Here is a 27,829-nt window from a genome sequence, read left to right on the forward strand (position 1 = left end):
TAATACCGAATCATCCAATTCTTCCACGGAACTTATCAGCCGGGTGACTGGAAAGCTGGAACTCATTGGAAGCTCTTTCGTACCTGGCAACACCACAATTTCGCGCAACCCTTTGGCTTTATTGTTTGTTCCGAGGAGTGCTCTCGACTTTTATGCTATTTTCTGTGTGAAATACGTGATTTTGTGTTCCTATCGATACATCATTGTGCAGAGAAAGAGTCAAGTCATGCACTTTAAGTAAAAGGTGAGCAGAAAAGTAAGTTTTTCTTTCGTTTTTGAGACGGAATCTTGATCAGCACGCATAACCCAACTTTTGCTTGTCAGAGAAAAAGTGCATTTTCGTGAGTTCAAGATAAAAGAACGGGACTTGGATAGAATTCAGTTACTCTCCTTTGTGGTGACTTGGACCAGTAGACTGAGATGTGTTTTATAGTGGGAAATAGGGGGATTATCTGGTGAGAGAACAATGCCGCCGGCGTACGGAATGATTGGGGGCGCGGCGACTTCGTCAACTGTGGTCGATTCGACGCAGATGAACGTGTTCCGGAGCTATGTGTCGATGCTGGCCGATCCGATGGCCAAGGAGGAGGTTAAGCTGAAGGCGGCACAGGAGCTGAGCGAGAACTTTGAGATAATAACGCAATGTTCGGGCTATCAGTCCTTCTTGGAACACGCCATGAAGATATTCATCAAAGTCCTCCAAGATGGCGAACCGCAGTTCATCTCGGAGAACAACATTCAGCAGGTGCGGAAGCTCATTCTCGAGATGATCCATCGCTTGCCCACTTCTGAGGTCTTGCGACCGTACGTGAAGGTCATCCTCACACTGATGCTGAAGTTGTTGCGCGAGGACAATGAAGAAAATGTTCTGGTGTGCCTGAGAATCATCATTGAGCTGCACAAGCAATATCGGCCGGCCTTCAATCCAGAGATTGGACACTTCTTGGCCTTCGTGAAGACCATCTACTCTGAGCTGCCGAAGCACATGCCGAAGATATTCGAGCCGCGTGCTCCGATTCGCGTAAAAGATCTGAAGGAGTTGAATTTGGAGCAGCTCCTAGCCGAGACTTACACGATCACACCCATTCAAGTGGAGAAGAAGACTACGGACGGCACAACGGTGACTGTAAGTCGTCATATTGCATTCTTATGTGTCTCTATTCAATGTTCATATTTCTTTTCTGTCAACACAGCAAAATTTGATCCCCAAAGGAGTTCTGTCTCTGAAAGTGCTGCAGGAGCTGCCGATAATTGTCGTGCTTATGTACCAGATCTACAAACCTTTTGTCCATCAGGAAGTGGCTGAATTTGTGCCCTTGATCATGACTACAATCACACTTCAACCATCTCCTATTCATCGGTAAAATTCTTCAGAAAATTCAAGACGAAATACAGTGTCTAATTCGATGTTCTTTACAGGCAATCACCGGCCTTCAACAAGGAGGTTTTTGTCGATTTCATGGGAGCACAAATCAAGACTCTCTCATTTCTGGCATACATCATTCGTTTGTTTACTGTAAGTAGATTTGTTCAGCGCGGATTTGGTGGGCACTTGATAATGTCTGTCTTCGCAGGAGGTGATTGTAACACACTCCGCATCAATGGTGAAGGGAATGCTGAGCCTCCTGCAACTCTGTCCGAAGGAAGTTGCTCATCTGCGCAAGGAACTCTTGATTGCTGCCCGGCACATCTTGGCAACAGAATTGAGAAATAGTGAGAAAGATCAATTGATAATAAGCCGATATTTCTTTAATGTGTTTGTCTGTTGCAGAGTTTGTGGGACTGATGGACAAGCTGTTCAATGAGGACTTGCTTCTCGGTCGCGGCTACACAACACACGAATCCCTCCGGCCTCTGGCTTACTCGACATTGGCTGACTTGACACATCATGTGCGACAGAATCTGAGTCTTCCCGTCCTGGCGAAGGCGGTGCACTTGTTCTCGAAGAATGTCCATGATGAATCTCTCCCGACAAGCATTCAGACGATGTCGTGCAAGTTACTGCTGAATCTTGTGGACTGTATTCGCCAGAGGAGTGACACTGAGAGCTCAACGGCACGTGATCTGCTCATCACGATGCTGAAAGTGTTCACACTCAAGTTTCAGACTATTGCCAAGATTCAATTGCCGCAAATCATGAAGAAATGCGCGCCCAATTCAAGGAGAACTCAGAAGCCCGATGAATCCTCAACGCCCACCAACAGTGGCACTCCAACCCAGGCCAATCCGCCGGCGCTCACAGCCACAGACTCGCTACGGTCGGATTCAGTGAGCTTTGTGAGTACAATTCTAATTTTCTTCACTTGCTACTCCATGTCTTGTTCTATTAATTTGGGAAATGTTGCTTTTTCAGGACGTTCCTTCTTCTGATCAGCCCACAAAGTTGGGCAGCATTGGCTTTCCGCCGCCGCCGAATCTGAATGTGGCGGAGTACCGAAGTCTGGTGAAGACGCTTGTGTGCGGAGTGAAGACTATTACGTGGGGATGTGCAGGATGCAAATCACCACTGAGCGATTGTACCAATCCGAGCCAGCAATCGAAGGTGTTCCAGCCGAGCGAGATACTGATATTCATCGATCTCGTGCAGTGGGCATTGGAGGCGCTCGACATCTATATGATAAACGTGCCGACGGTCGGGCCGAGCGCTGGGCAGATGGTGAAGACGGTGAGTCAGGTGCCACGCAGCAAGGAGGAAAAGGAGGTGCTGGAGCACTTTAGCGGTGTGTTTCTGATGAACAATCAGAACTTCCAGGAGATTTTCGCGTCGACAATCGACTTCATGGTGGAGCGTCTGCATGAGAATCCGGCGCTTCAGGTGATAGCCAACTCCTTCTTGGCCAACTCGGTGACATCACCGCTGTTTGCCACGGTGCTGGTGGAGTATCTCCTGGAGCGCATGGAGGGCATGGGATCGAACGTGGAGAGATCAAATCTGTACTTGCGACTCTTTAAGCTCGTCTTCGGCAGCGTGAGTCTGTTTCCGGCTGAGAATGAGCACATGTTGCGTCCGCATCTCCACAACATCGTCAATAGATCCATGGAATTGGCGATGACGGCCAAGGAGCCATACAATTACTTCCTCCTGCTGCGCGCCCTCTTCCGATCTATAGGTGGTGGCAATCACGATTTGTTGTATCAAGAATTTCTTCCGCTGCTGCCGAATCTGCTGGAGGGACTCAATAGACTCCAGAGTGGATTCCACAAGCAACACATGAAGGACTTGTTTGTGGAGCTGTGTTTGACTGTGCCAGTGCGACTGTCATCTCTCCTGCCATATTTGCCGATGCTGATGGATCCCCTCGTGTCGGCGCTCAACGGATCGCACACGTTGATCAGTCAGGGTCTGCGAACACTAGAATTGTGCGTTGACAATCTACAGCCGGACTTTCTGTACGATCACATTCAGCCTGTGCGTGCGGAATTAATGCAGGCTTTGTGGCGCACGCTGAGGAATCAAGACAGTGCGGCACTTGTGGCATTCCGTGTGCTTGGTAAATTTGGCGGTGGGAACAGGAAAATGATGATAGAACCTCAGCGACTGGAGTACAATGACAGAGACACACCAGCGCCGGCTATCATGGCGTGCTTCCAGGACAGTCTGCAACCTGTTGACTTCCCTATGGACAAAGTAATCGAGACGGCGTTTTCTGCACTGAAATCCAGCGCGACGGATCCATTCTACTGGCGTCAGAGCTGGGAAGCTATTCGCTGCTACCTGGCGGCTTCCCTATCGCTGGATGATGACAAACACACCCTGCAGAAGCTCTTCATGCATCCCAGCTTTGTGGAGGGTAACATTGGCACGATGCTGCCACAACAGTATCGCGCTCCGGACTCTCAGGCCAGGCAGACACACCAGACAGCCCTGACGGGGATGTTTGTGGCTGCAGCCACGAAAGACTTGCGAGAGTCTGTTCTGCCCACGATGGTAGCTGTGGTAAGACACTACACAATGGTGGCGATCGCCCAGCAAGCTGGACCGTTTCCCCACAAGTACTATCAGATGAACAACGGACTCGATCCTCTGGTGCTCATTGATGCTCTTGCGGCGATTATGGGACACGAGGAGAAAGAGTTGTGCAAACCAGGACGCTTCGCGATGGTGCTCATCCTGCAAACAGCCACCAGCATTATGGGGACGAAAGAGAGAGCGTGTCGCCTGCCAATGATGCAGTACTTGGCTGAGCAAATGTGCAATCTCTGCTACGAGCGTCCGTGGTATGCGAAGATGGGCGGCTGTGATGCTCTGAAGTTTCTCTATCAACACATGGCCATGCGATGGCTGTACCAACACCTCTTCGTCTTCCTCAAAGCCTTCATGTTTGTCATCATGGATTTGGCGGGTGAAGTGTCGAGTGGAGCTATTGACACGGCCAAGACGAATCTGGAAGAGATGCTGCGCATTTGCATGGTGCCGCTGGATAAGGAGTGCAGGAATGAGGAGTTGATTGCCACGCAGAATAAGGCAATGTATGAAGTGATTCACGAGTTGGTGCGCCAAGTCACCAGTCCGCATACACTCGTTCGTGAGCAGGCAATGTCATCCCTGAAATTGATCGCTGAGCTACAGGGGAAGACGGTGACGGACATTATGGAGCCTCATCGCGAAGTGCTTGTCGATATGATTCCGCCGAAGAAACATTTGTTGCGCCATCAGCCAACAAGTGCCCAAATTGGCCTGATGGATGGAAACACCTTCTGCACGACTCTCGAGCCGCGACTCTTCACCATTGATTTTGCCCACATCACGCACAAAGTCTTCTTCCACGAGTTGCTGACACTGTGCAAAGCTGAAGACAACATTCTGAATAAACTGGATTGTTACAAGAACGTAACAAATCTCGTGCCGCTACGAAAGAGCGCCTTGAGAGCTCTTGCGGCATTTCACTACATCACGGCGGCAGGATATCGGGAGGAAATATTCAAGATTCTCTTCAACACACTGGAGAAGAACAATCCTGAACTGCAGGAAGCGGCGTTTGAGTGTATGCAGAAGTTCATAGCTGGCTTCCCAATTGAGAAGGAGATTGTCTATGCGGGAATGAAGTCATTGCTAACGACACTTGGTGACTACAGGAATCTCACGTTGAGTGGTGTGAAGAGTCTGTCGTATTTGACACAACTCTTTCCGTCGATGTTCAATGAGAAGCTGTGTGAGCAACTGTTGCAGCACATTAAGAAGCTCCTTGAGCACTCGATTGCTGCAAATAAGAGTACGGATCAAAACTTCCTGGCAGTGGCAAAGACTGGAGAGACTGAACAGAAGATCACAACTATTATCGGCATTTTTCATCAGATTCCGGCAGCTTCGTCGAAATTTGTGGACTGCTTGTGCCGCTTAGTGCTTCAAACGGAGAAAACTATCATTGTAAGTTGATATTTCAGGCCTACTTATCGGCATTCTTCTCATCAACTAATTTTTCTTTATCTCTTCTCGTTAGATCGAGTCTTCGAGTCCATATCGCGAGCCTCTGATCAAATTCTTGCTGCGCTACCCGAAAGAGACATTAGATTTACTGCTGAATGATGCGAATGTGAAAGATCCGCAGTGGAATCGCTTCTTGATCTATCTGCTGAAGCATAAAGATGGAGCAACATTCAGGCTGGCCATGGAGAGTCAGTCACCACAACTCGTGGCGCTGATTATGACGAGTCCTTTTGACCAGGGAAGCAGCCAGATGCAGGCGGGACAATTGCCGCAGCAGCAAATGCCACAGCCGCAATTCTATATGGATCGCTACGAAGCTCTACATCAAGCCATCTTGATTGTCCACACGCTAACACAGTATGACGATCAGTGGTTGGCAACACAGACCGATATTGTGCACGCGCTGAAGACTCTCTGGACAAATGAGCTGTACAAAGTGAGTTGCAGAGAAGACTTTAGATATCTGTTACACAATTATTAACTCCTTTTTCTTTTCCTTTCAGACCTGCGAAGCGTCGATTGTGTGCGATATGTGGCATTTGGTGGCAAAAATCCTGCTTCACTACTTTTCTCATCACACGCACGATATTGACTTATTGTTTCAACTGCTTCGAGCGCTGTGCCTGCGATTTATTCCCGACTTTCAGTTTCTACGCGACTTCCTGCAGAATGTCGTGGCTCAGAGTTACACAGTGGATTGGAAGAGGAAGGCTTTCTTCTACTTCGTTGACAATTTCAACAATCCCAACATTTCGCTCGAGTTGAAGGCCAAGATATTGACATGCATCCTCATTCCGAGCTTCGCTGTGAGCTTTGAGAAAGGCGAGGGGAACAAATTGGTTGGCGCACCGCCGACGCCGTATCAAGAGGATGATAACAATGTGGTGTCTGTGTTTATAATGAAGGTATGATTGAGAGTTTTTACTGGAAATTGTGAGAGAATAATTCGTTTCTTTTGTTCTCTGTAATTTTCAGGTGATCGATCATGACAACCCGTACGCAAATGATGATGCCGTTCGCATTGCTCTGCTGCAATTTGCGTGTCTGCTCGTTGAGCGTGCGTCATCACACATTCACGATGGTGATGCAAATAACAAGAAGCAGAGCAACAAATTGCGGCGACTGATGACTTTTGCGTGGCCATGCTTGCTGGGGAAGAACTGCGTTGATCCTGCTGCGCGGTATCATGGTCATCTGCTTCTCAGTCACATCATTGCCCGTCTGGCTATTCACAAGAGAATCGTCCTGCAGGTGTTCCATTCACTGCTGAAGGGACATGCTATAGAGGCGAGATCTGTTGTGCGTCAGGCACTGGAAGTGCTCACACCGGCGATGCCACTGCGAATGGAGGATGGCAACACGATGTTGAATCACTGGACGAGGAAGATCATTGTTGAGGAGGGACACTCGATGCAGCAATTGTTTCACATTCTGCAATTGGTTGTGAGACATTACAAAGTATACTATCCGGTTAGGCATCATCTCGTGCAGCACATGATCAACTCGATTCAGAGACTCGGCTTCTCAGCAACGGCCACGGTGGAGTATCGCAAGTTATCGGTGGAGTTGGCGGAGGTGATCATCAAGTGGGAGCTGCAGAGGATTAAGGAGGAGAATGATGAGACAGCGCCAGCTGAGGAGGAGGAAGGAAGTGACACGAAAACGAGCCAATCGGGTGCTGTGAAGAGGTCCATGCAGGAGGAGCATGGAGAGATGGCGAGGAAGAAGCAGCAGAGTTCAGAGGCTGGACCATCGAGTGGACAGCCAGTCGTGCCGAAAGTGGAGGGCGCAAATCGGCCCATTGATCGTGTTCACTGTGACACGGTGCTGAACTTCTTGATGCGATTGGCGTGTCAGGTGCACGAATTGAATACTCAGCCGGGACAGGTGTCGGCTGGCGAGAGTCTCTCGCGACGCTGTGTGACACTCCTGAAGATGGCTATGAAGCCCGAAGTGTGGCCACAGCCGTGTGACTTGAAATTGGGATGGTTGGACAAAGTGTTCGCCAGTGTTGAGACTCAACAGCCGAACTTTGGTAACATTTGCACGGCACTGGAGTTGTTGACATTCTTGTTGACGGTGATGAAGAAGGATCAGATTTTGACAACATTTCGACCACTTCAGCGAGGTCTTTCTGTGTGTGTCAACTGCACAAATACGAAAGTGATTCGTCTGATGCACAGTCTTCTGGCCAAATTGATGTCACTCTTTCCCACGGATTCACATCATAAGTACGAAGAGTTGGAGACACTTTATGCAACAGTGAACAAGATGATTTGCGATGGACTGAGTCAGTATGAGAAGAGTCAGCAGGCGAATCCGTCGACACTGTTTGGGACACTGATGATCCTAAAGGCGGCGTGCATGAACAATCAGAGCTACATTGATCGCTTGATGGTGCCGTTTATGAGACTGTTGAATCGTCTGACAAAGGACCATTTGGCGGGTTGTATGGCACCACCGAATAGTGGGCAACCGGACGTTGGTCTTTCGCCTGTGGCTCTGGAATTGCTCATACTGTCGCTGGATCTGGTGAAGAATCGCGTGGTTGTGATGGGCGTGGAGATGCGTAAGGTGTTCATTGGCAATATCCTCGTGGGATTGATTGAGAAGAGCACAGATGTGAAGGTGATGAAGGCAATTGTGAAGATGATTGAAGAGTGGATGAGGCACAAGAACACGCCAATCACTGTGACTCAGGCACCGACATTACGTGAAAAGTCAATTCTATTGGTGAAGTTGATGCATTTTGTAGAGAAGCGCTTTGCTGAGGATCAAGAGTTGAATGCGCAGTTTCTGGAATTAATCAACTACATTTATCGCGATGATCAGCTGAAGCAGACGGAGCTGACGTCGAAACTGGAGGCGGCATTTGTGGCGGGACTGAGATGCAATCAGCCGAGCATCAGGGCGAAGTTTGTGGAGGTGTTCGATGGGTCAATGAGGAGACGGATGCATGATAGATTGTTGTACATTGTGTGCTCACAAGCGTGGGACTCAATTGGACAGCACTATTGGGTGAAGCAGTGCATTGAGTTGGTGATTCTTACTGCAAACTCTTCGACGCAAATTCAGAATGCCAATGAGAGTCACTTGCTGCCGAGTGTGTCGTCAGTGATAAATCTGGCGGATTCTGATGAGAAGAAGAACTTTGTCATCTTCACCTCCTTTCAAAATGATCCGCAGGAGCAATTTGATGCCATTGAGGACAAAGAGGATGCATTTGATATGGACATGAGTGTGGAATCGACGGTGTCGAGACGGGAGGAGAGTGAAAGGCCAGTGGCTAATCGCCAGACGCAATTGGTCAAGTTGATAAATCGTCAGTCCAAGTTTCTGGAGGCGAGTCGGAAGATTCGCACTGAACAACTTCTTGTGGCGACATCACAACTGTGCCACATGGACACACAATTGGCGGAGAGAGTGTGGCTGGACATGTTCCCGCGCATTTGGACGGTGCTCGAGGAGGAGCATCAGAATGCACTGGCGCAGGAGTTCCTGGCATTCTTGTCATCCGGAACGCACAACAATCAGAAGGATTGCCACCCGAGTGCAATGAACACCTTCGTAGAGGCTCTGACGCGGTGTCAGCCACCAATTGTGATTCCGCCACATTTGATGTCATATCTGGGCAAGGCGCACAATCTGTGGCATCGCATGACGCTGATGTTGGAGAACATGGCGCAATATTGGCCACAAAAGAAGGAGTCGAGTCAGCAGGATATCTCGGAGGCGAACTTGAACAATTTCTACGGCGGAGAGTTTACGCAACAAGACGTTTATGATCCACTTTCGCAGATGTATTCTGTGCTGCAGGAGGAGGATTTGTGGGCTGGATTGTGGCTGAAGTATGCAAAATATCCGGAGACAAACAATGCCATAGCGTATGAACAGATGGGATTCTTCGAGGAGGCGCAGAATGCTTACGATATCGCCATGTCGAAGTTGAAGCACGACATGGCAAATGGTCCAGTGCCATTTGACATCAATAACGAACTTCTGCTGTGGGAGAATCACTGGATTCGATGTGCCAAGGAATTGAATCAGTGGGATTTGTTGTTGGACTATGCGCAAGCGAACAAAGACAAGAACTTTATGTTGATCATGGAGAGTGCGTGGCGTGTTCCGGATTGGAATCTAATGGAGCAAGCATTGCTGAAGGTGGAGCAGAGTTGTCCGAAACAGGCGACGTACAAAGTGAATCTCTATCGTGGCTTTTTGACCATACTGAACCTGGAGAAGCAAAGACTCAATTCTGTGGAGACTTACGTAGAGATGGCATCGAAGTTGTGCATGAGAGAGTGGCGTCGATTGCCACATATTGTTTCCCACATTCATTTGCCGATTTTGCAAGTGGCGCAGCAGATAATGGAGCTGCAGGAGGCGAACCAGATTCATCAGGGATTGCAACAGGTTAAAATGACATCCTCTCTTCACGATATGAAGGCTATCGTAAAGACGTGGAGGAATCGTTTGCCTGTGATCGCTGATGATCTATCTCATTGGAGTGACATTTTCACGTGGCGCCAGCATCACTATCAAATCATCACGGATCACTTGAAGCAACAAACGGAGTCTGGGAACAATATGTTGGGTGTTCACGCGTCGGCGCAGGCGATAATACACTTTGGCAAGATTGCTAGGAAGCACAACTTGCGCAGTGTCTGCCAAGATTCCCTGTCGCGAATCTACACGATACCGCAGGTGCCAATTGTTGACTGCTTCCAAAAGATCAAGCAGCAGGTGAAGTGCTATCTTCAAATGGCTGCCGTATCGGGAAGGAATGAGCTGAATGAGGCTGTGGAGGTGATTGAGTCGACCAACTTCAAGTATTTCAACCATGAGATGTCTGCGGAGTTCTATGCCTTCAAAGGACTACTCTTGGCGCAGATTGGACGCTCTGAGGATGCCAATAAGGAGTTCAGTGCGGCCGTTCAAATGCATGATACACAGATCAAGGCGTGGGCTCTTTGGGGTGATTACTTGGAGCATGTCTTCACAACAGACACAGCACAGCCGAGGAATATACAGAATGGCTTGGGCGCGATGACGTGCTTCTTGCACGCGTGCCGCCATCAGAATGAGTTCAAGTCGCGCAAGTATCTGGCCAAAGTGCTGTGGTTGCTTTCCTATGACGACAAATCATCGGCTTTGATGGAGATGTTGGAGAAGTACTCGGTTGGCGTTCCGCCACTTCACTGGATCCCCTGGATTCCGCAGCTGCTGTGCGCACTGGTGCAGTACGAGGGGAATGTGATACTGAATCTCTTGAGCCAAGTGGGCAGAATGTTCCCACAGGCTGTCTACTTCCCCATTCGCACGCTGTATCTGACGCTGAAGATTGAACAACGCGAGCGCTACAAGAATGCCGAGCAGGCGACTTTGGCGGCAGCTAGCAAGGGTCAGGCGTCGACCAGTGGAGTGTCTTCGGCCACGCCGAGTGGTGCGGAAGCCTCCCCAGTGCCTACTCCATCCCCCATCACGGTGACGACGCAGCCGGGAAGCAGCGGCAGCACGGCGGCCGGAGAACAGCCGGCTGGAGCATCCGCGGGCCCGATCAAGGCCACACCGCCGATGTGGCGGTGCTCGAAGATCATGCACCACCAGAGGGACATTCATCCCACGACACTTAGCTCACTGGAGGGCATCGTGGACCAAATGGTGTGGTTCAGGGAGAACTGGTACGAGGAGGTTCTACGTCAGCTGCGGCAGGGATTGACAAAATGCTACGTGATTGCCTTCGAAAATCGGGGATCGGTGAATGAGGCCACAATCACGCCGCATACGCTGAATTTCGTGAAGAAATTGGTATCAACATTTGGCATTGGTATAGGTGAGTCCCTCTTGTTGTTTGATGTAACAGCATTTTTATCCTTTATTTTCTCTTGTGCGTGCTTTCTAGAGAACATCAGCAGTTCTGTGGCTTCGACGTTTGCGTCTGCGGCATCAGAATCACTGGCGAAGCGCGCTCAGGCTACAGTTCAGGATCCAGTCTTTCAGAAGATGAAGGGTCAATTTTCAAGTGACTTTGACTTCTCTCAGCCTGGCGCCATGAAATTGCACAACCTGATCAGCAAGCTGAAGAAGTGGATAAAGATTCTCGAGGCGAAGACGAAGCAATTGCCAAAGGTGTTCCTGATTGAGGAAAAGTGTCGCTTTTTGTCAAATTTCAGCCAAAAGACAGCCGAAGTGGAGCTACCTGGAGAAGTGCTGGGCTCTCGACCGTCTCACTATCACATTCGCATTGCGCGCTTCATGCCGCGCGTTGAGGTGGTGCAAAAACACAACACAGCAGCTAGGAGATTGTCCATTCGAGGAACGAATGGGAAGATCTACAAGTACTTGGTGGTGAATGACTCAGGATTGGGCGATGCGCGACGCGAGGAGAGAGTGCTGCAGCTCTTGCGAATGCTAAATCACTACTTGGCGAAGCAAAAGGAGACTTCGAGACGATTCCTCAACATCACAGTTCACCGTGTTGTTGCTGTGTCGCCACAAATGCGTCTGGTTGAGGACAATCCGACGAGTATTTCACTACTCGACATCTACAAGAGTGGCTGTGCGAAGATGAAGATTGAACATGACACACCGATTGCGAGGTAAGACAGCAAATAATGTTTAGAACAAGAGTTGTTTATCCTCTAACAGAATTCCTTGAAATTTCCTCAATTTGTTTAAATGTATATTTTTGTGCGGACTGAAGAGTTCTTTGTCAACATTTGTTTTGACTCAATTTTATTTTACTTTTTTCCTTGAATTCAATTAATGCTGTAGTTAACAATAAAATGATATTTTTGTCGTAGGAATAAAATTTGGAGACAAAACATTATATTAGATGTCAGAAAACACGTACAGATGTACTTTTTCTTATTTATAAACTTATGTCAATTTGATTTTGCAGATATTACGAGAGATTGGCTGAAGTTCAGTGTCGCGGTTCGCAGACGACGCATCCGATATTGCGTGATATTTTGCGTGAGATTCAGCAGTCGATGGTGCCGAAGACGATCCTCAAGGATTGGGCTGTGCAGTGCTTCCGCTCGGCCACGGATTACTGGCAATTCCGGAAGATGTTCACGCTGCAATTGTCGCTGGCGTGTCTGTGCGAGCACGCGTTGCATCTTACGCGCATCAATCCGGACATGATGTATTTGCACCAGGATTCGGGGCTCATCAACATTTCCTACTTCAAGTTTGACGTGGACGACACGACGGGCGAACTGGACGCCAGTCGGCCAGTGCCGTTCAGGCTAACGCCCAATATCGTGGAATTCCTGTCCAGCATTGGCATTACAGGGCCGCTGACGGCGTCCGCCATGGTCACGGCGCGGTGCTTTGTGCAACCGAACTTTAAACTTCCCACGATCCTTCGCACGATTCTGAAGGATGAAATTATGGCGGTGCACAAGAAAAGGCCAGTCGACGAGAATCCCAGCATTGATCCCAATGGGGATTTGTCGTCTGACAAGGGCGCGAACGAGGTGGACATGGAGAAGATCATCACAATTGTGAACAAGGGCGTGAACAGTATCATGAACAGACTCAACAATCTGTCCTACTTCGAGAGCGTGGAGACCAACAAGATGGGAACTCTTGTGCAAGCAGCTCTGAATCCTGACAATCTCTGTCGCATGGATCCTGCCTGGCACCCGTGGATGTAAAGCAGATGACAAACATTGATGTAAGAGACTTGGGAAACAGTCTGAAATGATTATAATTCTAATAAAATTTTATCCTTCATGCAATTTCTACTGTTCTTATTGGCAATTATACTTCAAAGCTACCATTAGAGCGCAGCTGATACTGAGACGTTTGCGATAGAACTCAGTTTTAAAGGAAAGATGAAAGCGCAAGATTTTTAATCCTTTAAAGAGCGTAGATTTTTTTTTTAGCTATAGATCTTATGTCGCTTATGTATAATGTAAGCTTGTGCAAATAGTAAACTACAGGTAATGTTGATATAAAGGCTTTACGATGCCATCGTATCAGTATATAACCTAGCTAATAGGGTCATAATCAACGCTGATGCTATCGCTTCTATCGCCATGTCTATTGAGAATATAATTAAGCCGAGAATTAACAACACATTCATTCGTATTCTACCTGCTATTCTATAAAAGCAGACAAAGTTTGCTCTTTCCACTCAATTTCCCGATCAAATCAGAGCGTGCGTGTGAAAAGTGCAAAATTCACAATGATTTCCACTTCCAAAGAATATAAATCAATTTCGCAATTCTACACAAATCGCAGTGTTCTCGTCACAGGAGCAAGTGGTTTTGTAGGAAAGGTGAGATCTTGAAGAATTGTTAAATATTCAGATCTACAAGTAGTTCAAAAACTCAAGGTTCTCGTGGAGAAACTGCTGCGATCGTGTCCGGGAATCAAGAACATTTACCTGCTGATCCGGCCAAAGCGCGGACAGGAAGTGAAGGCGCGTCTCAATGATTTGCTAGGCGCCCCCGTAAGAATTCCGTGCAATTGTGGTGATTTCATGTGTTAACGATGCGTCTCTTGTAGCTGTTCGACACTCTGCGCAGAGAGCGTCCGAGTGACCTCAACAAGGTGATCCCCATCCTCGGCGACATCACGTCCGAGCAGCTGGGCATCTCGGAGAATGATCAGGTGAGTCGTGCGCTCTTCCGCTGACCGGCGGCTAACCGATTCTGCTTTACAGGCGCTGCTCTGCCGCACTGTGTCGGTGGTGTTCCACTCCGCCGCGACGGTGAAGTTCACCGAGAAGCTAAAGCTGTCCGTGGCCATCAATATGCTGGGCACGAAGCGGCTCGTGGAGCTGTGCCACCGGATGATGTCGCTGGACGCGCTGGTGCACGTCTCGACGGCGTACTGCAACTGTGACCGCGCCGAGGTGTCGGAAGTCATCTACGCGCCGCCGTACAATCCCAACGACATCATCTCGCTGGTCGATTGGCTGCCCGAGGAGATGCTGGACGCGCTCACGCCGTCGCTGATCGGCCGGCGGCCCAACACGTACACCTTCACCAAAGCCCTGGCCGAGCACATGCTGCTCAACGAGGCCGGCAACCTGCCCGTGGCCATTGTCCGACCCTCCATTGGTGAGTTCGCGCCTCTTTCGCTCCTTCGCACCTCATGAATCTCTCTTCCCGCAGTTCTGGCCAGCTTCGATGAGCCCCTGCCCGGATGGCTGGAAAGCTTCAACGGTCCTACTGGTGCAATAATTACTGAAGGAATTGGCTTGGCGAAAGTGCTACTAGTTGATGGATCTAAGATTGCCGATATCGTGCCAGTGGATAAAGTCGTCAACCTGATGATTGTGAGTGCCTGGAAATTGGCAGAATGTCAGAACAGAAGTCCTGCTATCTACAATTGCACGAGTGGCAGGCAAAACCCACTTACTTGGAGTCTTTTTACAGAGTATTGTACAAATTACCTGCGAAAATATCCTTTGGGTAAGTTTTTGAGTTCAGTGTATCCTTGTTTCTATTGTCTTTTCAATCTTTGCATCGGCAGAAAACGTCTTTTGGTATCCTTTCACCATACTTGTTCACACGGAACCGCTCTTCACTATTCTCTCGTTCCTGCTCCAGACTTTGCCCATTTACTTCATGGATATACTCTTCAGGATATTCACAGCAAGGAGATTTAAGTTTGTATATACATATTTGATCAAGGTTTGTCTTTGCTTTAATGCCTCTTCTTTCAGAATTTTCACAATACTAAAGAAATACAACAAATTGCTTCGAAGTACATCGTTTTTCGCCACTCGCCAGTGGACTTTTGCCGATGACAATGTGAGAAGTCTCTTGAAAAACTTGAGTCCTGAAGATGAAAAGATTTTCAATTTTGATATGGCAAATATTTCCTGGGAAAAATATTTGGAAAGATACGTTTTTGGCGTCAGAAAGTACTTGATGAAGCAAGATCCGCAGACTATTGTCAAAACTAAAAAGAAACTTCAAAAGTGAGATTTTTCATTTGACTTTGACTTTATAATCTTATTAATTGATTTCTCTTCTTTTGTAGATTATATTTTATCAATTTCGCTACAGCTGTTTTGATCATCGTGGGATTTTTCTACATTTTAATAACTTTATCTATAAATTGATGTTATAGAATGAATTCAGTTGTAAATGAAGCCAATATGAATCCTCCCTTTGGATTGAAAATTCTCTTCTCATGCGCTGATTGATTCGTAAAAGGATCATTTAAATTCATAGAAAAAAATTGTAATTGTAATTGGTGTAATATAGAATAAACTCATATCAATAAAGATTATTTTGTAAATCCGGAAACTGTTTCCAAGTCAATAAAGAGATATTTTTTATATGGCTTTTCACATTTTACCGCCCGCAATTCTTCTAAATATAAAAGCATTTGAAGGGAAATCAGGATAGACACTCTACGACACAGTGATAAGACTCTCAAGGCTAAGTGTCTCAGCGAAAGTTGTGGGCGCGTGTATCATGTCTTTTTTCCCATTTACCTCTTTATGAAAAACTATAAATACACGGCTTGGGCCGTTTTGCAAAATGTATAATATGTTGAGGCTTCTCCTGATCTTCCTCAGTCTCTAATTGGCTTTCATTCTCAAAATAACGCTTTGCTCTGCAGATCAAAATGAAGCTTTTCTCTTGCCTGTTGATTTTCACTGTGATCATCTCGAGTGGTAAAAAGTTGTGATAAATCATGTGCACGACGACTGTGAAATTTTCTTGACTTTTCCAGCATTTTCTCTCGAGTGTTACCTTTGTGGCGATACAAATGGCACAGTTTGCGGTGATGGTTCGGACCTCAGGACCATGAAGTGCCCGACAGAACAGGATGTTGAATGTGTAGAATTCTCCTATAAATCACGTGAGATAGCGGCTACAAATCCATGTATTTGAGATTATAAAAGGCATTTTCCTACAGCTTTTTCAGATAAAGACACCGCAATCACCGTCAGAGGCTGCAGTCCAATTGGTTTCTGCGCAGAGAAGGCTAAAATCCCATTCTTAGATGTCCTGGATTGTGACACTTGCGATGATGATCTTTGCAATAGTTCCTTCCAAATCAATGCCAATGCAACGATCGTCTCGTTGCTGCTCTTATTCACCACTCTCTTCTTTTCAAAGTTCTTTAAATAGGTGATTTTGTACGATCAGTCTAGAAATTGCCCATTAAATTTCTCTTAAAACACACAAGTAATTTGATTCACAACTCGCGATGTTAGATTCCTCAGCACTATGTTGTGTGTATGACAAAATGCTGTATATAAAGAGGCATTTATGTCTGTGTGATGAGCTAAAATTAAAAGATTCACTGTTAAATATGTGATTGAAGAATTTTATGGAATAGCCCAGAGTCTTCAGCCAAGTGACATAGTTCTCAGAGAATTGGCACACATGTTGCCAACTTGTGGGGCGCGAGAGATCAATTTTTCAAGAGTTCTGATCAGACTTTTCATTGTAGATCATCAATTTATTGCCCGCATAAATCACTGATATTTACGCTTAGGAGAAAGAATAGTTCCTGCTCTCTTCAACCTCTTGAAATCAACATTTATAAATCTAATTATAGAACTTCTAATAAAAACTCAGCAGATGAAGCTTAGCCGCTTGCAAAGTAATCGCTGGAGAATATTGTCTGTAGCTCCGCCCTCGTAAATGTCACGCCTATTCAAAGGTCCTGCAACGGCATTTCTCTATATATGTATGTAAATGATTCAAAGCTAGAAAATTCAATGCCAATCGAAGCCTAAGAACTGTCCTTTATTCCAACAAATAGCTGATGAATGTCCTATTTTCCCCCTGTTTTATGTGACTTCCCCCAAAGTTTTAGGGCGTATAAAGTTAATTAGACAATGGATTTTTCATACTACACACGAATGTTCACGCACACATCTCAAAAGCCACACCAAAAATGGTTTTACTACACTGTGGGTGTGAGTATATACCATATATTTTTTCCCCATTTCCATTATATGAAAAACTATTTACTAGTCACGAATTTACGCGTTCTGCGAAGTGAATAATATGCTTGGGCTTCACTTGTTCTTCTTCAGTCTCTCATCAGCATTCAGATTGTTCCAATCGTTCAATTTGCGCAGTGTTCTGATATTGGCAAAATGAAGCTTCTCTGTGGCCTCTTAATCTGCACGGTTATCGTCTCAAGTGGTAAGTTCTTCGGGTGGATGCAGAGTGATTATTATTGTTTCTTGATTTTGCAGCATTCGCCCTCGAGTGTTACTTTTGTGACCCAACAAATGGCTTATCGTGCAACGATGCTGCGAATTTCAAGACCCTGAAATGTCCAACAAATCAAGCCGTTGAATGTGTATCAGTTCATCACAAATCTGGTAAATTATATTCAGTGTTAACTATACTAAAGAAGTAAGATTAACACTAATTTCCCCTTTGATTCCCCAGCGAGTGGAACTAATGTTACTCTCAGAGGCTGCAATCCAAAGGGATTCTGCGAACACAAGGATAAAATTCCGCTCTTGAATGTGCTCGAATGTCACAGTTGCACCAAAGATTTGTGTAACAACTCCTTCCAACTGAATGCTAACACAACAATCATCTCACTGCTAATCATTTCTGTCGCATTGTTTTACTCAAAGTTGTTTCGTTAGACAAATCCAAGGATTTGTGTGATCATTTCACATGTAAATTTGTCCAATAAATGTCTTTAAATGATGTAATACATTGTGAATGTTTTATATTCGACATTGGTGTGTTAAAGAAGATCATCAGAGTGTGCTCTGACCACTTCCTGCCTGACGATTTCCACCCCACTTCCCGAGCTCTGCAGGGAGAGTGGAAGTGCAGAAGGAGATTGAAGAAGGGAGGTAATGATTTATATACAATGCAGGTTGTTCTTTTTTATTATTTCATCTATAATAATTTTCAGTTTTCCCGACGAAAGTTGGGACATCTCCAGAGCTGAGCCGGGCTCATCCAGAGGCGAGTCTGGACCTCATCCAATCTCTCAACCCAGAGATTGCAATTCTATGTAAGTTTCAGAATAGAAATATGTGTAAATTGATTGACTTAAATGTGCTCTCGTATTTCACAGGGATCATTCCTACGCAAAGATCATGCCCTGCGGTAATGGAGATGAGTTTGAGGAGAGAACTGCAGTCTTGAGAGACGAGGATGAAGAGCTGAATGATGTGATCCGCGATGAAGCCGGAAGTGACAAAGAATCGGAAGTAGATATGCTCTTCGACAACACAATCGAAATTATTTCGGATTATGAGGAGACAGTGGAAGATCAATCGATTGATAAGTTATTTTTTTTATAATATTCAATAACTCTATATGGATTTCATTAATTTTTGCGAGAAAGTTGAATTTTACTTCCAAGATTCCACGATTTTCATCTCACTTTTAAAGTGAAAAAAAAATGTTCTAAAAGACACGTGTGAATTTATTAATGAAAATGTGGACTGCAGCAGATATTCAAAAGATGTTTAATACTTATGTGAGCAGGTTAAACAAATAATTTACAAATAATCCTTAATGAGAAGGAGAGAAGGGCGAATATGTATAGGAAAAAAGGGTGGGCGGCTTCACAGGAGCAAAAGAAAATACAAACATTCACAACTTGAATAAAATAATGAAAATCCGTGAAAAAAGAATTGTTTAAATTTAAATTCCCGCGAATTCACTTCACCACGAAACACAAATTTAACTATACATCTTCTTCTTCTTAAAATGGTCGCTTGTCGCCTCCTGTACGAGAACCCCAACAAACAACAAAAATACATACTCCTTGTATTCGACAGGCATGTGTGAAGAATGTGTTCTTTGTGGAGTAAGATGAAATCATATATTATTACACAATTCCTCGGTAATTAAATGCGTCTAATTTCTAAAGAATGCCGAAGAAGATCATCAATTTATTGCTCCCTCGTACATCAATTGACATTTACAGAACTACTGCACGCACGAAGAATAGTTTTTCGCTCTCCGCGCTTCGTTGAGTGCCCTTGACGCCAAAATTTTGCGTATTTTCTGCGCAATAAATATTCCATAGAATTCCCAATTTGAGCACAAGTGCGGGAAAGCCAAGAATCTTGCCGGAAAATGCAAGTGAATGAATAAATATTATCTGCATATCTCAACTATTTGTCTAAAATACATAAATAGGAAACTCCCAAAACACCCACACACACACACTTCTCATGTTACATAATGTATACAACACTAATATGTGTATTTTTTTTTAGTTTCTTCGCACATGCTTATGTTGGAGAAAAAATCGCGTCTTGTCACACAGTCTGTTCCATTCTGAACGCACTTTGAGAAATATTAAGTGGTAACAATATTTTCATTAGAATTTTCAAAACATTTCACAGAATGAATGCAATTGTCTTACCTTACAAGATATTAAAAAGAGAAATTTCGTGAAACGAAAAATCCTTTATGCAGTTTTTCAGTTCGTCAACTTGCTGATCTCGCTGTTCTTGAATGGGGCTAAATAAAACACGGAATATCTTTTCTTTAATAGCTTTCTTTATCAATAGTATAACTTGATAAACAATTGTGTTACACGATATTATTATTGTTTTCTCTTAATGAACAATTTTTTTTTTGAAAATTGCGCGAAACACATTTTCTAAGTCAATGCTCTTATATAGTTTCTTCTTCTTCCCTTATGTCGCTCTCAATTACAAGTTTACGCTTCACTTAAAATGATTACAAGGATAAAAATTATTCATTTTTTATTTAATATTCGGCCAAATTCAATAACCAAATATTTTGGGATGTTTTCTTGTCTTACATAAATTGGTTTATTTTCTTTTCACCACTCAAGCAAGGCAAAAAAAGAGTTTATAACGAAAGAAAAGTTCCTTGGCAAGATGAGTCTACTTTTTGGCAATTTTTCAAGCTACGCACTTTTTTTTGGAACATGCACGAACCAAATGAACATTCATCTTAGAACAATCCCATATGAGCATTTAAAATTTTATACTTCCCATCATAAAGGTTCTTAACTAGTGTTAGTTTTTCATACAATGTTTTCCTTTCTCACCTCTTAATGAAATTAAAATAGAAATCAAAGAACGACTTTTCGTGTTCATGACTTTTCTTTCCTATCAAATGTTCGTTTTTCTTTGTAATGTAATTTGTAGTTGGGATCATTAAATTGCATTGTCAATATTAATTTGAAGGGTTCCCTAGAAGAATTATACAGTGTCATGTGTTAATATTTACATTTTTTACATGTATAATTCTATCTCATTGTTAAGCATCAATTACATAAATCATCTGCTGAAATTTTTATAAATTTATAGAGGTAATAATCTATGTCTAAATTTCATATGAGCCTATAATGCCAGGATCGACCTTTATAAATGCGCGGCCTTCTGCAATTCTCACCAATTTCAAAATTTCAAATAGCAGCGCTCTCTCACGCTTTTTCTCGAATTCCCAAAATTTCATTAATCATATTTTGGCAAATTGCCTTACTAACATGGTGCTTCACTCACCATCATTTTATTAAGTTGTCAACTTGTCGTTAGTTCTAAAAATCAGCTTGCAAGAACTATTCCGCTTCCTTAATTCACCACCTAAATCTTGTTATTCCCAGACTTTGCAAGCTCTAGTCGATGTTTGTGTTTGCCTTAATGTTATAACCAATAAATAATTTTTATATGAGTTCTCAGTTGAATTTCACTTTATTACAAATAACGCATTGACTGTCATTTCGTGAAATTCAGCATATATTTTTAATTTTTTATATATTCTTTATCTAGAAATATGAAAAACTGCATCATATGCGCCTCTTTGTACACTTAACTCTCCAATACTAGTTTTCTTTTACTCTTCTTGTTCTAGATCTAGCCATTATGTGGACGCAAATTTGAATTACTACTTCTGCTTTCAAGATTTCATATCTTTCCTTTTGTTATTCATTCCTAATTCCATCATCTTCGATTGAGCATTAAAAATCTCTTTTCCGCCACATGGAAAATTCTAGACAATCTATTAAATTATCAAAAGCACTAGTTTGTCAATTAAATAAATTGGTTAGTTTTCTATGCACTTGAAATTAAGTACGCACTTTTCTTTTTAATAAAATAAAGATATATCACAGAAAAAAACGAAAACGCTATGTTTATTGGAATAATTCGTGACATGGGGAATAATTCTGATGATCTGTCGCTTTTTTCTGAATCCTGATTCTCCTATTTTGATCTTACCCTTTGCGTCAGAAATACATCCGTCAGCCACATTTCACCACTTAACGAATAATACGGAAGCGAAATTATGTTTTCTCACTAATATTTCTCATAATTGTGATCATTATTTTGTCGGCTATCTATAAATTGAATATTTTGTTTCCTAATTCTTTATATATTCCTAGTGCATTTCATCCAGTAAATTAGTTAAATTTCGATATTGCTCTAAAATATATAAATAATTGTTCACGACATCCAACAAGGAATGAACTTTCTCTTGATTTTGCTAGAGTACTTCCCTTGCTTTTTGGTCCAGTTCCTTCCAGAAGCATTCCCATTTAATCTTGTCCTCTAAATAATACAATAGCATTCCTATCAACTACACATAATACCTCACTTCAAACCGATAAGTAAATGGAAAGGGAAATACTATATTACGCGCAGAGCCGCTTCTTCTCTTTACAAAAATGGAATAAGACGTGCCATTTGAACCAGCAAATGAAGGAATTTTGTCCATACGTCGCGCAGCTTTTTGGATCTCTTCATGAGGAAGCGCCAGAAAAAAATTATTGCTAGTACTTTTGTTATTTGATGAATCCAATATAATCTGCAAGGGAAGATAAGGCACACATTAATTTCGCATCGCAATGTGGGAACTGCTGTGTTTACCTCCATATGTGTCTTCGGCAACTCGGCAGCGTGTCCGCGCTCTGTTTGAACAGATACTCCCGGAAGCCCAGAACGTATCCTTCCAAGTAGCGCTCCCAGGAAATGTGACTCACGTCGAAGTCGAACAGTAGCCTGTCCTTTGCACTCAAATTGCTCAAAAGTTCCCTCACGTTGTCATCCTTAAATCGCCACTGGTTTGTCGTGAAATATGTTAAGCATTCGGTAGCCTTAATGAGTTTTCCCTGAATTTTCACCATTCTGAAAACAGAACAAAATTAGAATGACGATAAACATGGAATATTATTAAGATATGTATAACTAAAAGTCAAAAAATTTAATGAAAATATTTTAAAGATATACTGAAGTGTTTGAAATTTGAAAAAAAAAAATTTGATTTTACACAATATTGTTACTATTTTGCAGATTCACCTTTCAGTTTACTCAATATATTAGTTAGATCACATGATTGGATATTCAATCAATTATTACGAATTTATCACATTCCAAAAAAGGTGCAGTAAAGTTAAGTAACTTTACAAACCATCAGATGGAATATCAAATTTATTATAATTCATCAAGACAAGAATAATTTATTAAAACTCTTATGAGGCTGGTTGTTATGCTTTCTGTCGAAATTGACAACTTTTACTTTTTTCGGACACTATTTTGAAAAGATATGATCTAACATTTTGTATACTCACATGGGCCTCTTTCCCATCACCCGCGAAAACAAGTCTAAGAAGTGTGCTGGAATAATGTGAATCAGGAAGGCCAGGGCAGTATTGAGAGGTCTATTCAAGCGCAAAGTTCCCGTCGGATACCAGAAAACGCCCTCTGAAAGACAATGTTATGATAGAAAAAGCTCACTATTAGTTGCACGAAATTTACCCATCGGATGCTTCCTCATGAAGTCAATGCTCATGGACACAAATTGGCCCCACGTGATGGGCTTCTGCAGTCCAGTGCAGCAATTGTAGATGGTCGGACTGCTCGGCTTCACCGTGGCCGTTCTCCAGGCGGTGACGATCATAAGATTAATGACAATGTCCACAGGAATGAGATCGGCTACGTTGTTGTCGTTGCCCATCATTGTCTTGAAAACACCCTTTCCCACTGCCGACACTAAACCAGTAGGTCCGTTCAGGTTGTCCAGCCATCCTGGCAGCGGCTCATTGAGGCTGGACAGAACTGCGGGAAGAGAGATTCATGAGCTGCGAAGGAGCGAAAGAGGCGCGAACTCACCAATGGAGGGTCGGACAATGGCCACGGGCAGGTTGCCGGCCTCGTTGAGCAGCATGTGCTCGGCCAGGGCTTTGGTGAAGGTGTACGTGTTGGGCCGCCGGCCGATCAGCGACGGCGTGAGCGCGTCCAGCATCTCCTCGGGCAGCCAATCGACCAGCGAGATGATGTCGTTGGGATTGTACGGCGGCGCGTAGATGACTTCCGACACCTCGGCGCGGTCACAGTTGCAGTACGCCGTCGAGACGTGCACCAGCGCGTCCAGCGACATCATCCGGTGGCACAGCTCCACGAGTCGCTTCGTGCCCAGCATATTGATGGCCACGGACAGCTTCAGCTTCTCGTCGAACTTCACCGTCGCGGCGGAGTGGAACACCACCGACACAGTGCGGCAGAGCAGCGCCTGTAAAGCAGAATCAGTTAGCCGCCGGTCAGCGGAAGGGCGCGCGACTCACCTGATCATTCTCCGAGATGCCTAACTGTTCGGACGTGATGTCGCCGAAAATGGGAATTACCTTGTTGAGGTCATTCGGACGCTCTCTGCGCAGAGTGTCGAACAGCTGCAAGAGACGCATTGTTAGCACATGAAATCGCCACAATTGCACGGAATTCTTACGGGGGCGCCTAGCAAATCATTGAGACGCGCCTTTACTTCCTGTCCGCGCTTTGGCCGGATCAGCAGGTAAATGTTCTTGATTCCCGGACACGATCGCAGCAGTTTCTCCACGAGGACCTGGAATTTCAGACAATCGTTCATGCTGTCGTATAATTGAGTATTGCTTATGAAAGATTTTAAACATTTGCGGTGATCTTGAAATTTCTGCGTATTTGAAATACTTGTAGAGAGTGAAAAGACCTTTCTAATATGATTAAGAACATCAAAATCGGTCAAAGATTGCGGCTGATTCGCTCACCTTTCCCATAAAGCCGGTTCCGCCCGTGATGAAGACACTTCGGTCAGTGTAGAATTGCGGAACCGAGACGTATTCACTGAGATTGGCTCCAGATGCCATGAATTGCTTAATTTCGTGCTGGTCAACTTCAATTCTAGCCGGCTCCATCATGTCTGATTTGGATGATGCCCTCTAGGTCCGGAAGCTTCTGTTCAATTCTCACTTGTTTTCTTTGCGTCTGAGGATAATATAAATTCTAGCACGCGGAAGATGTTGGAAGAAGAATTTCCTACTCTAGCATGATTCCTTGCAACTCAAATCAGAATTATAGTTTTCTCTCTTCGCTGAATAAATCGGAATTATGTCACTGTGAAATAATTTTTTTGCCACCGTAACTATTCAGTCAATTCCACTATTTTATTGACGGGGAAAAAACTCTCAATCGTTTTGTTGCTATGAATACTTTATCTGTCTCGTGAATTTTTTAGGCAACATTTCCAAATCATACTCGCAGCCATCTGAAAATAGAGTGTTTTAAATAATTTAATTGTTTGAGAGTAAAAGTTGAGACGTTAAAGAGTGGCAATTTTATGAAACCCGAAAGAATATTTTTCACATGAATAACAAAAGTGACCCACTTGGGAAATGCACGAAAAAAGGTGCTAATTTGCACATTTTTGGTAATTAAACAAAATTATACGACTTTCTTATGCGCAACACAACATATTCATCTCTCTTCAACTGAAAGCCAATCGTCTTCGGTGTGGAAAGAAGAGAAACTTAACTGAGAAAAGTGAAAATCTGTTCAATTCAATTATACTATTTGATATACCACAGCATTTATGAATTCACTCCGCGAGCTGATTGTACACAATGTGCCCCGAAGTGGCCAAGCAAGAGAGCCGCAGCGATTGCGGCGTGTGACACCGCGCGAGATAAGCAAGAGAGTTCACATTCCCCAATTTGTATTCATCTGCCGGCGAAGAATTCACTTGGCTCTCTTCCGCCAGCGGAGTCTGTAAAATTTAGGTCAGTGGATCAATGTGCTTGTCTCGCGTTAATATGTTCACTTCTTCTGTACATAAGCAACACCCAGCGCTAATATGCAACAGCGGCAGAACGCCACAGCAAAGCAAAGGCCTGCAGATGAATTTCAGGCCGATCGGGAGCATAAATAAGTCGATCATTTGCACGATCAATTGCTGAACTTTGCCATTACTCACGAATGATATAACGATGAGCAATTCCTTCAGTACTTCACAAATTGATAAATTCTCAAAGATTAAATTGTATGCCTCAGCGATAAGATAAGTGGAAACCTTAACAGTCGCGACAACGAATGTTACCTAATTTTCCCCCAATGTGACAAGTATATTCACGAAAATCCCACCAAAGAAAAGGTGTATATCTATAAATAATATTTTATGCTACTGAAAGATTGAGCTTCTTTCAAGAGGATAAAGATAAGCGTTCATTTTGCTGAGATACATACTCCGAATTAAAGCATTTTAGACACTATTGCCACATTTCACCTGCCTTCGCATGGAAAACCCTTACAAGATAAAAAAAAAATTGTTTGGTTTAATTGCATGAAGCATCAACATAAAATTCGTGTCTTTAAAGCGATCATTAAAGGAACAATGATTTGAAAGAATCACTGTGATCATCATCTTGACCTTTATATCACCTCAACATCTGCCTCTTGTTTGAATTGTAACTACGCTCATGATTGAGGATTTTTGATGATGTGTTGTTCTATGAACTCAATATTTGTCCTTTCAATAATCACTTAGTAATTATGCGAAAAGTCCGTGTTTACATGGATCATAATGGATCCGCAATTTTTTTTTTTTAGCAAATATGGGTTTACTGCAGAAGTGCTGTGCATAGAACGATTGTTATTGACTCCAGTGTTGGTAAAGAATGGCACGAAAAGTGGAGAAATGCGATAAAATGTCACGCAAAAAGGCTTCAAGATCATAAAATTGCGAATATGTCTTATGTACAAATTTTCCTGTGCAGTTAAATTCAGCTGTAATGACGTCAGATCAGTTAAGAATGGTAGAAATCGAAGCTGCTTAAGTCGAGCCTATAAAAAACCTAATCTCGCGGTGTTACGAAATTTTGCATTGTATATAGATTTCGAAAATTGGGAATACCTTGCCTAGTCTCGTTTGGTTTTCATGATTAAGTCATTTTGGGATGGGCTCACGAGTGATTTGCCACTTATCAGGTGCGATAAACGAAGGTGATAAATGAAAAAATAGATAAATTCTCCGCGATGCATAGAAGCACAGCCACTTTTGGGGGAATCAAAGTTCAAGCACTCTAACGAGGAAGTTTAATTAAAGATCTCGCTCGGACAATTGTTGTGTTTGGCAATGATCTTAACTTTCGTGTCTTAGAATATAACACAACGCTGCACCTGGGAAATGATTCTCACTGGCTGTGATGTTGAAGAAAACGTTACGCTTACGGTACACATACAGTAATTTGCAATGCCAGTCCATTGATCTGATGGAATCTTTTATAACCCAAATATTTTTGGAGTGCGCTTTTTTATCTTTTAATCGCCTATTAAAAGTTTCGGGGCTTTCCTAATGATTTGACACGGAAATTAAAAAGAAATTGCTACACAATTTCTTCACCACAATGTCACTAAAACTCAAATCTTCCTCAATTTTGATGCAATGAAAAAGAAATTTGTGCTCAAATTTCTTGTTTGGCACTCAAGCTTGTGTGTAAAATCCATTGAAGAAAATCTCCATTGAAGATTTACAGTGCACAACACATCAATTACTTCCAGCTATCAAGCGTATACTTTTATTATGACCACATGAGATGTCATTCCACTCACACAATGCATTAATGTTATAATTCAGTCACAATGAGAGCAGCGAGATCTCTTCTGTGCCACTTTTGTCGTCAGCACACACAACAGAAACCTCATCCGGGTCCAACCACTCCACTTTGCTGCCGGCTCTTCACTGAGCAACACTGAGCAGCCCGAGAGAAGAAGCGGCACGTCGTGATGGCACGGCTTTCCCCACTCTTCTCCACACTCACCTTATCAATCGAGATAGTGTCAGTGACGTCAGCGCGTAAGGAAGTTTTACGAGCAGCAGAAAGTTACTCTATGTGCTCGGATTTGTGTGTACAGGTGGATTGAAAGTAAATTAAGCTCGCAATGACAAATGCAAGACTCTACAGCTCTGTGCATTAAATGCCATCGCAGTGCATTCTATTTGTGATTCACTGCCACTGCTCACATCAATCTTACATGCCATTCCCTCACCCGCAACGCGACATCACACTCAAACCCATGCAAAGTTGTGGCGAGAGTGTTACCCTTTTCTTTGCATGATAGGCATTCATTTTGAACAAGCACAAAGCATGAAGGACTCGCCAGAGCCTAACAGGAGGATCGATTTTCGTCATACACTTCGACAGTGG

At 43.8% G+C, this 27,829-nt stretch overlaps 4 protein-coding genes across 8 annotated transcripts; 3 read left to right on the top strand and 1 right to left on the bottom strand.

Annotated features, from left to right (window-relative positions):
- The first annotated feature begins 106 nt into the window (after positions 1-106).
- On the top strand, positions 107-13,189 carry LOC132257706 (transcription-associated protein 1). The gene is made up of 12 exons (XM_059754721.1): positions 107-244; positions 434-1,126; positions 1,194-1,360; positions 1,420-1,516; positions 1,575-1,713; positions 1,772-2,277; positions 2,354-5,368; positions 5,442-5,864; positions 5,932-6,333; positions 6,404-11,261; positions 11,331-12,027; positions 12,330-13,189. The coding sequence occupies exons 2-12, from the start codon at positions 467-469 to the stop codon at positions 13,087-13,089; spliced, it is 11,724 nt and encodes a 3,907-aa protein (XP_059610704.1). The 5' UTR covers positions 107-244; positions 434-466; the 3' UTR covers positions 13,090-13,189.
- Positions 13,190-13,593: 404 nt separating this feature from the next.
- On the top strand, positions 13,594-18,089 carry LOC132258879 (putative fatty acyl-CoA reductase CG5065). The gene is made up of 11 exons (XM_059756408.1): positions 13,594-13,715; positions 13,773-13,889; positions 13,946-14,050; positions 14,103-14,502; positions 14,557-14,856; positions 14,918-15,368; positions 15,431-16,073; positions 16,133-16,261; positions 16,319-17,562; positions 17,616-17,744; positions 17,815-18,089. The coding sequence occupies exons 1-7, from the start codon at positions 13,623-13,625 to the stop codon at positions 15,510-15,512; spliced, it is 1,548 nt and encodes a 515-aa protein (XP_059612391.1). The 5' UTR covers positions 13,594-13,622; the 3' UTR covers positions 15,513-16,073; positions 16,133-16,261; positions 16,319-17,562; positions 17,616-17,744; positions 17,815-18,089.
- Positions 17,514-18,020, top strand: LOC132257991 (uncharacterized). Its single transcript, XM_059755079.1, has 3 exons — positions 17,514-17,562; positions 17,616-17,744; positions 17,815-18,020. Exons 1-3 carry the CDS (start codon positions 17,514-17,516, stop codon positions 18,018-18,020), a joined length of 384 nt encoding a protein of 127 aa, XP_059611062.1.
- Positions 18,090-20,044: 1,955 nt separating the features above from the next.
- On the bottom strand, positions 20,045-27,534 carry LOC132258878 (putative fatty acyl-CoA reductase CG5065). Of its 5 annotated transcripts, none has more exons than XM_059756407.1 (9): positions 27,443-27,534; positions 24,398-24,894; positions 24,100-24,216; positions 23,939-24,043; positions 23,487-23,886; positions 23,133-23,432; positions 22,946-23,078; positions 22,245-22,502; positions 20,045-22,182 (listed from the first exon to the last, which is right to left on the bottom strand). In XM_059756407.1, exons 2-9 carry the CDS (start codon positions 24,545-24,547, stop codon positions 22,035-22,037), a joined length of 1,611 nt encoding a protein of 536 aa, XP_059612390.1. In that variant the 5' UTR covers positions 24,548-24,894; positions 27,443-27,534; the 3' UTR covers positions 20,045-22,034. The 5 variants fall into 5 exon arrangements, with proteins under 5 accessions (XP_059612390.1, XP_059612386.1, XP_059612388.1 ...); XM_059756403.1 differs by lacking the exon at positions 27,443-27,534 and adding an exon at positions 27,234-27,413; XM_059756405.1 differs by lacking the exon at positions 27,443-27,534 and adding an exon at positions 27,198-27,413.
- Between the last annotated feature and the right edge of the window lie 295 nt (positions 27,535-27,829).

The sequence above is a fragment of the Phlebotomus argentipes genome, unplaced genomic scaffold, assembly GCF_947086385.1.
Source record: "Phlebotomus argentipes unplaced genomic scaffold, Phlebotomus argentipes genome assembly scaffold_4, whole genome shotgun sequence".
Taxonomy (NCBI): Eukaryota; Metazoa; Arthropoda; class Insecta; order Diptera; family Psychodidae; genus Phlebotomus; species Phlebotomus argentipes.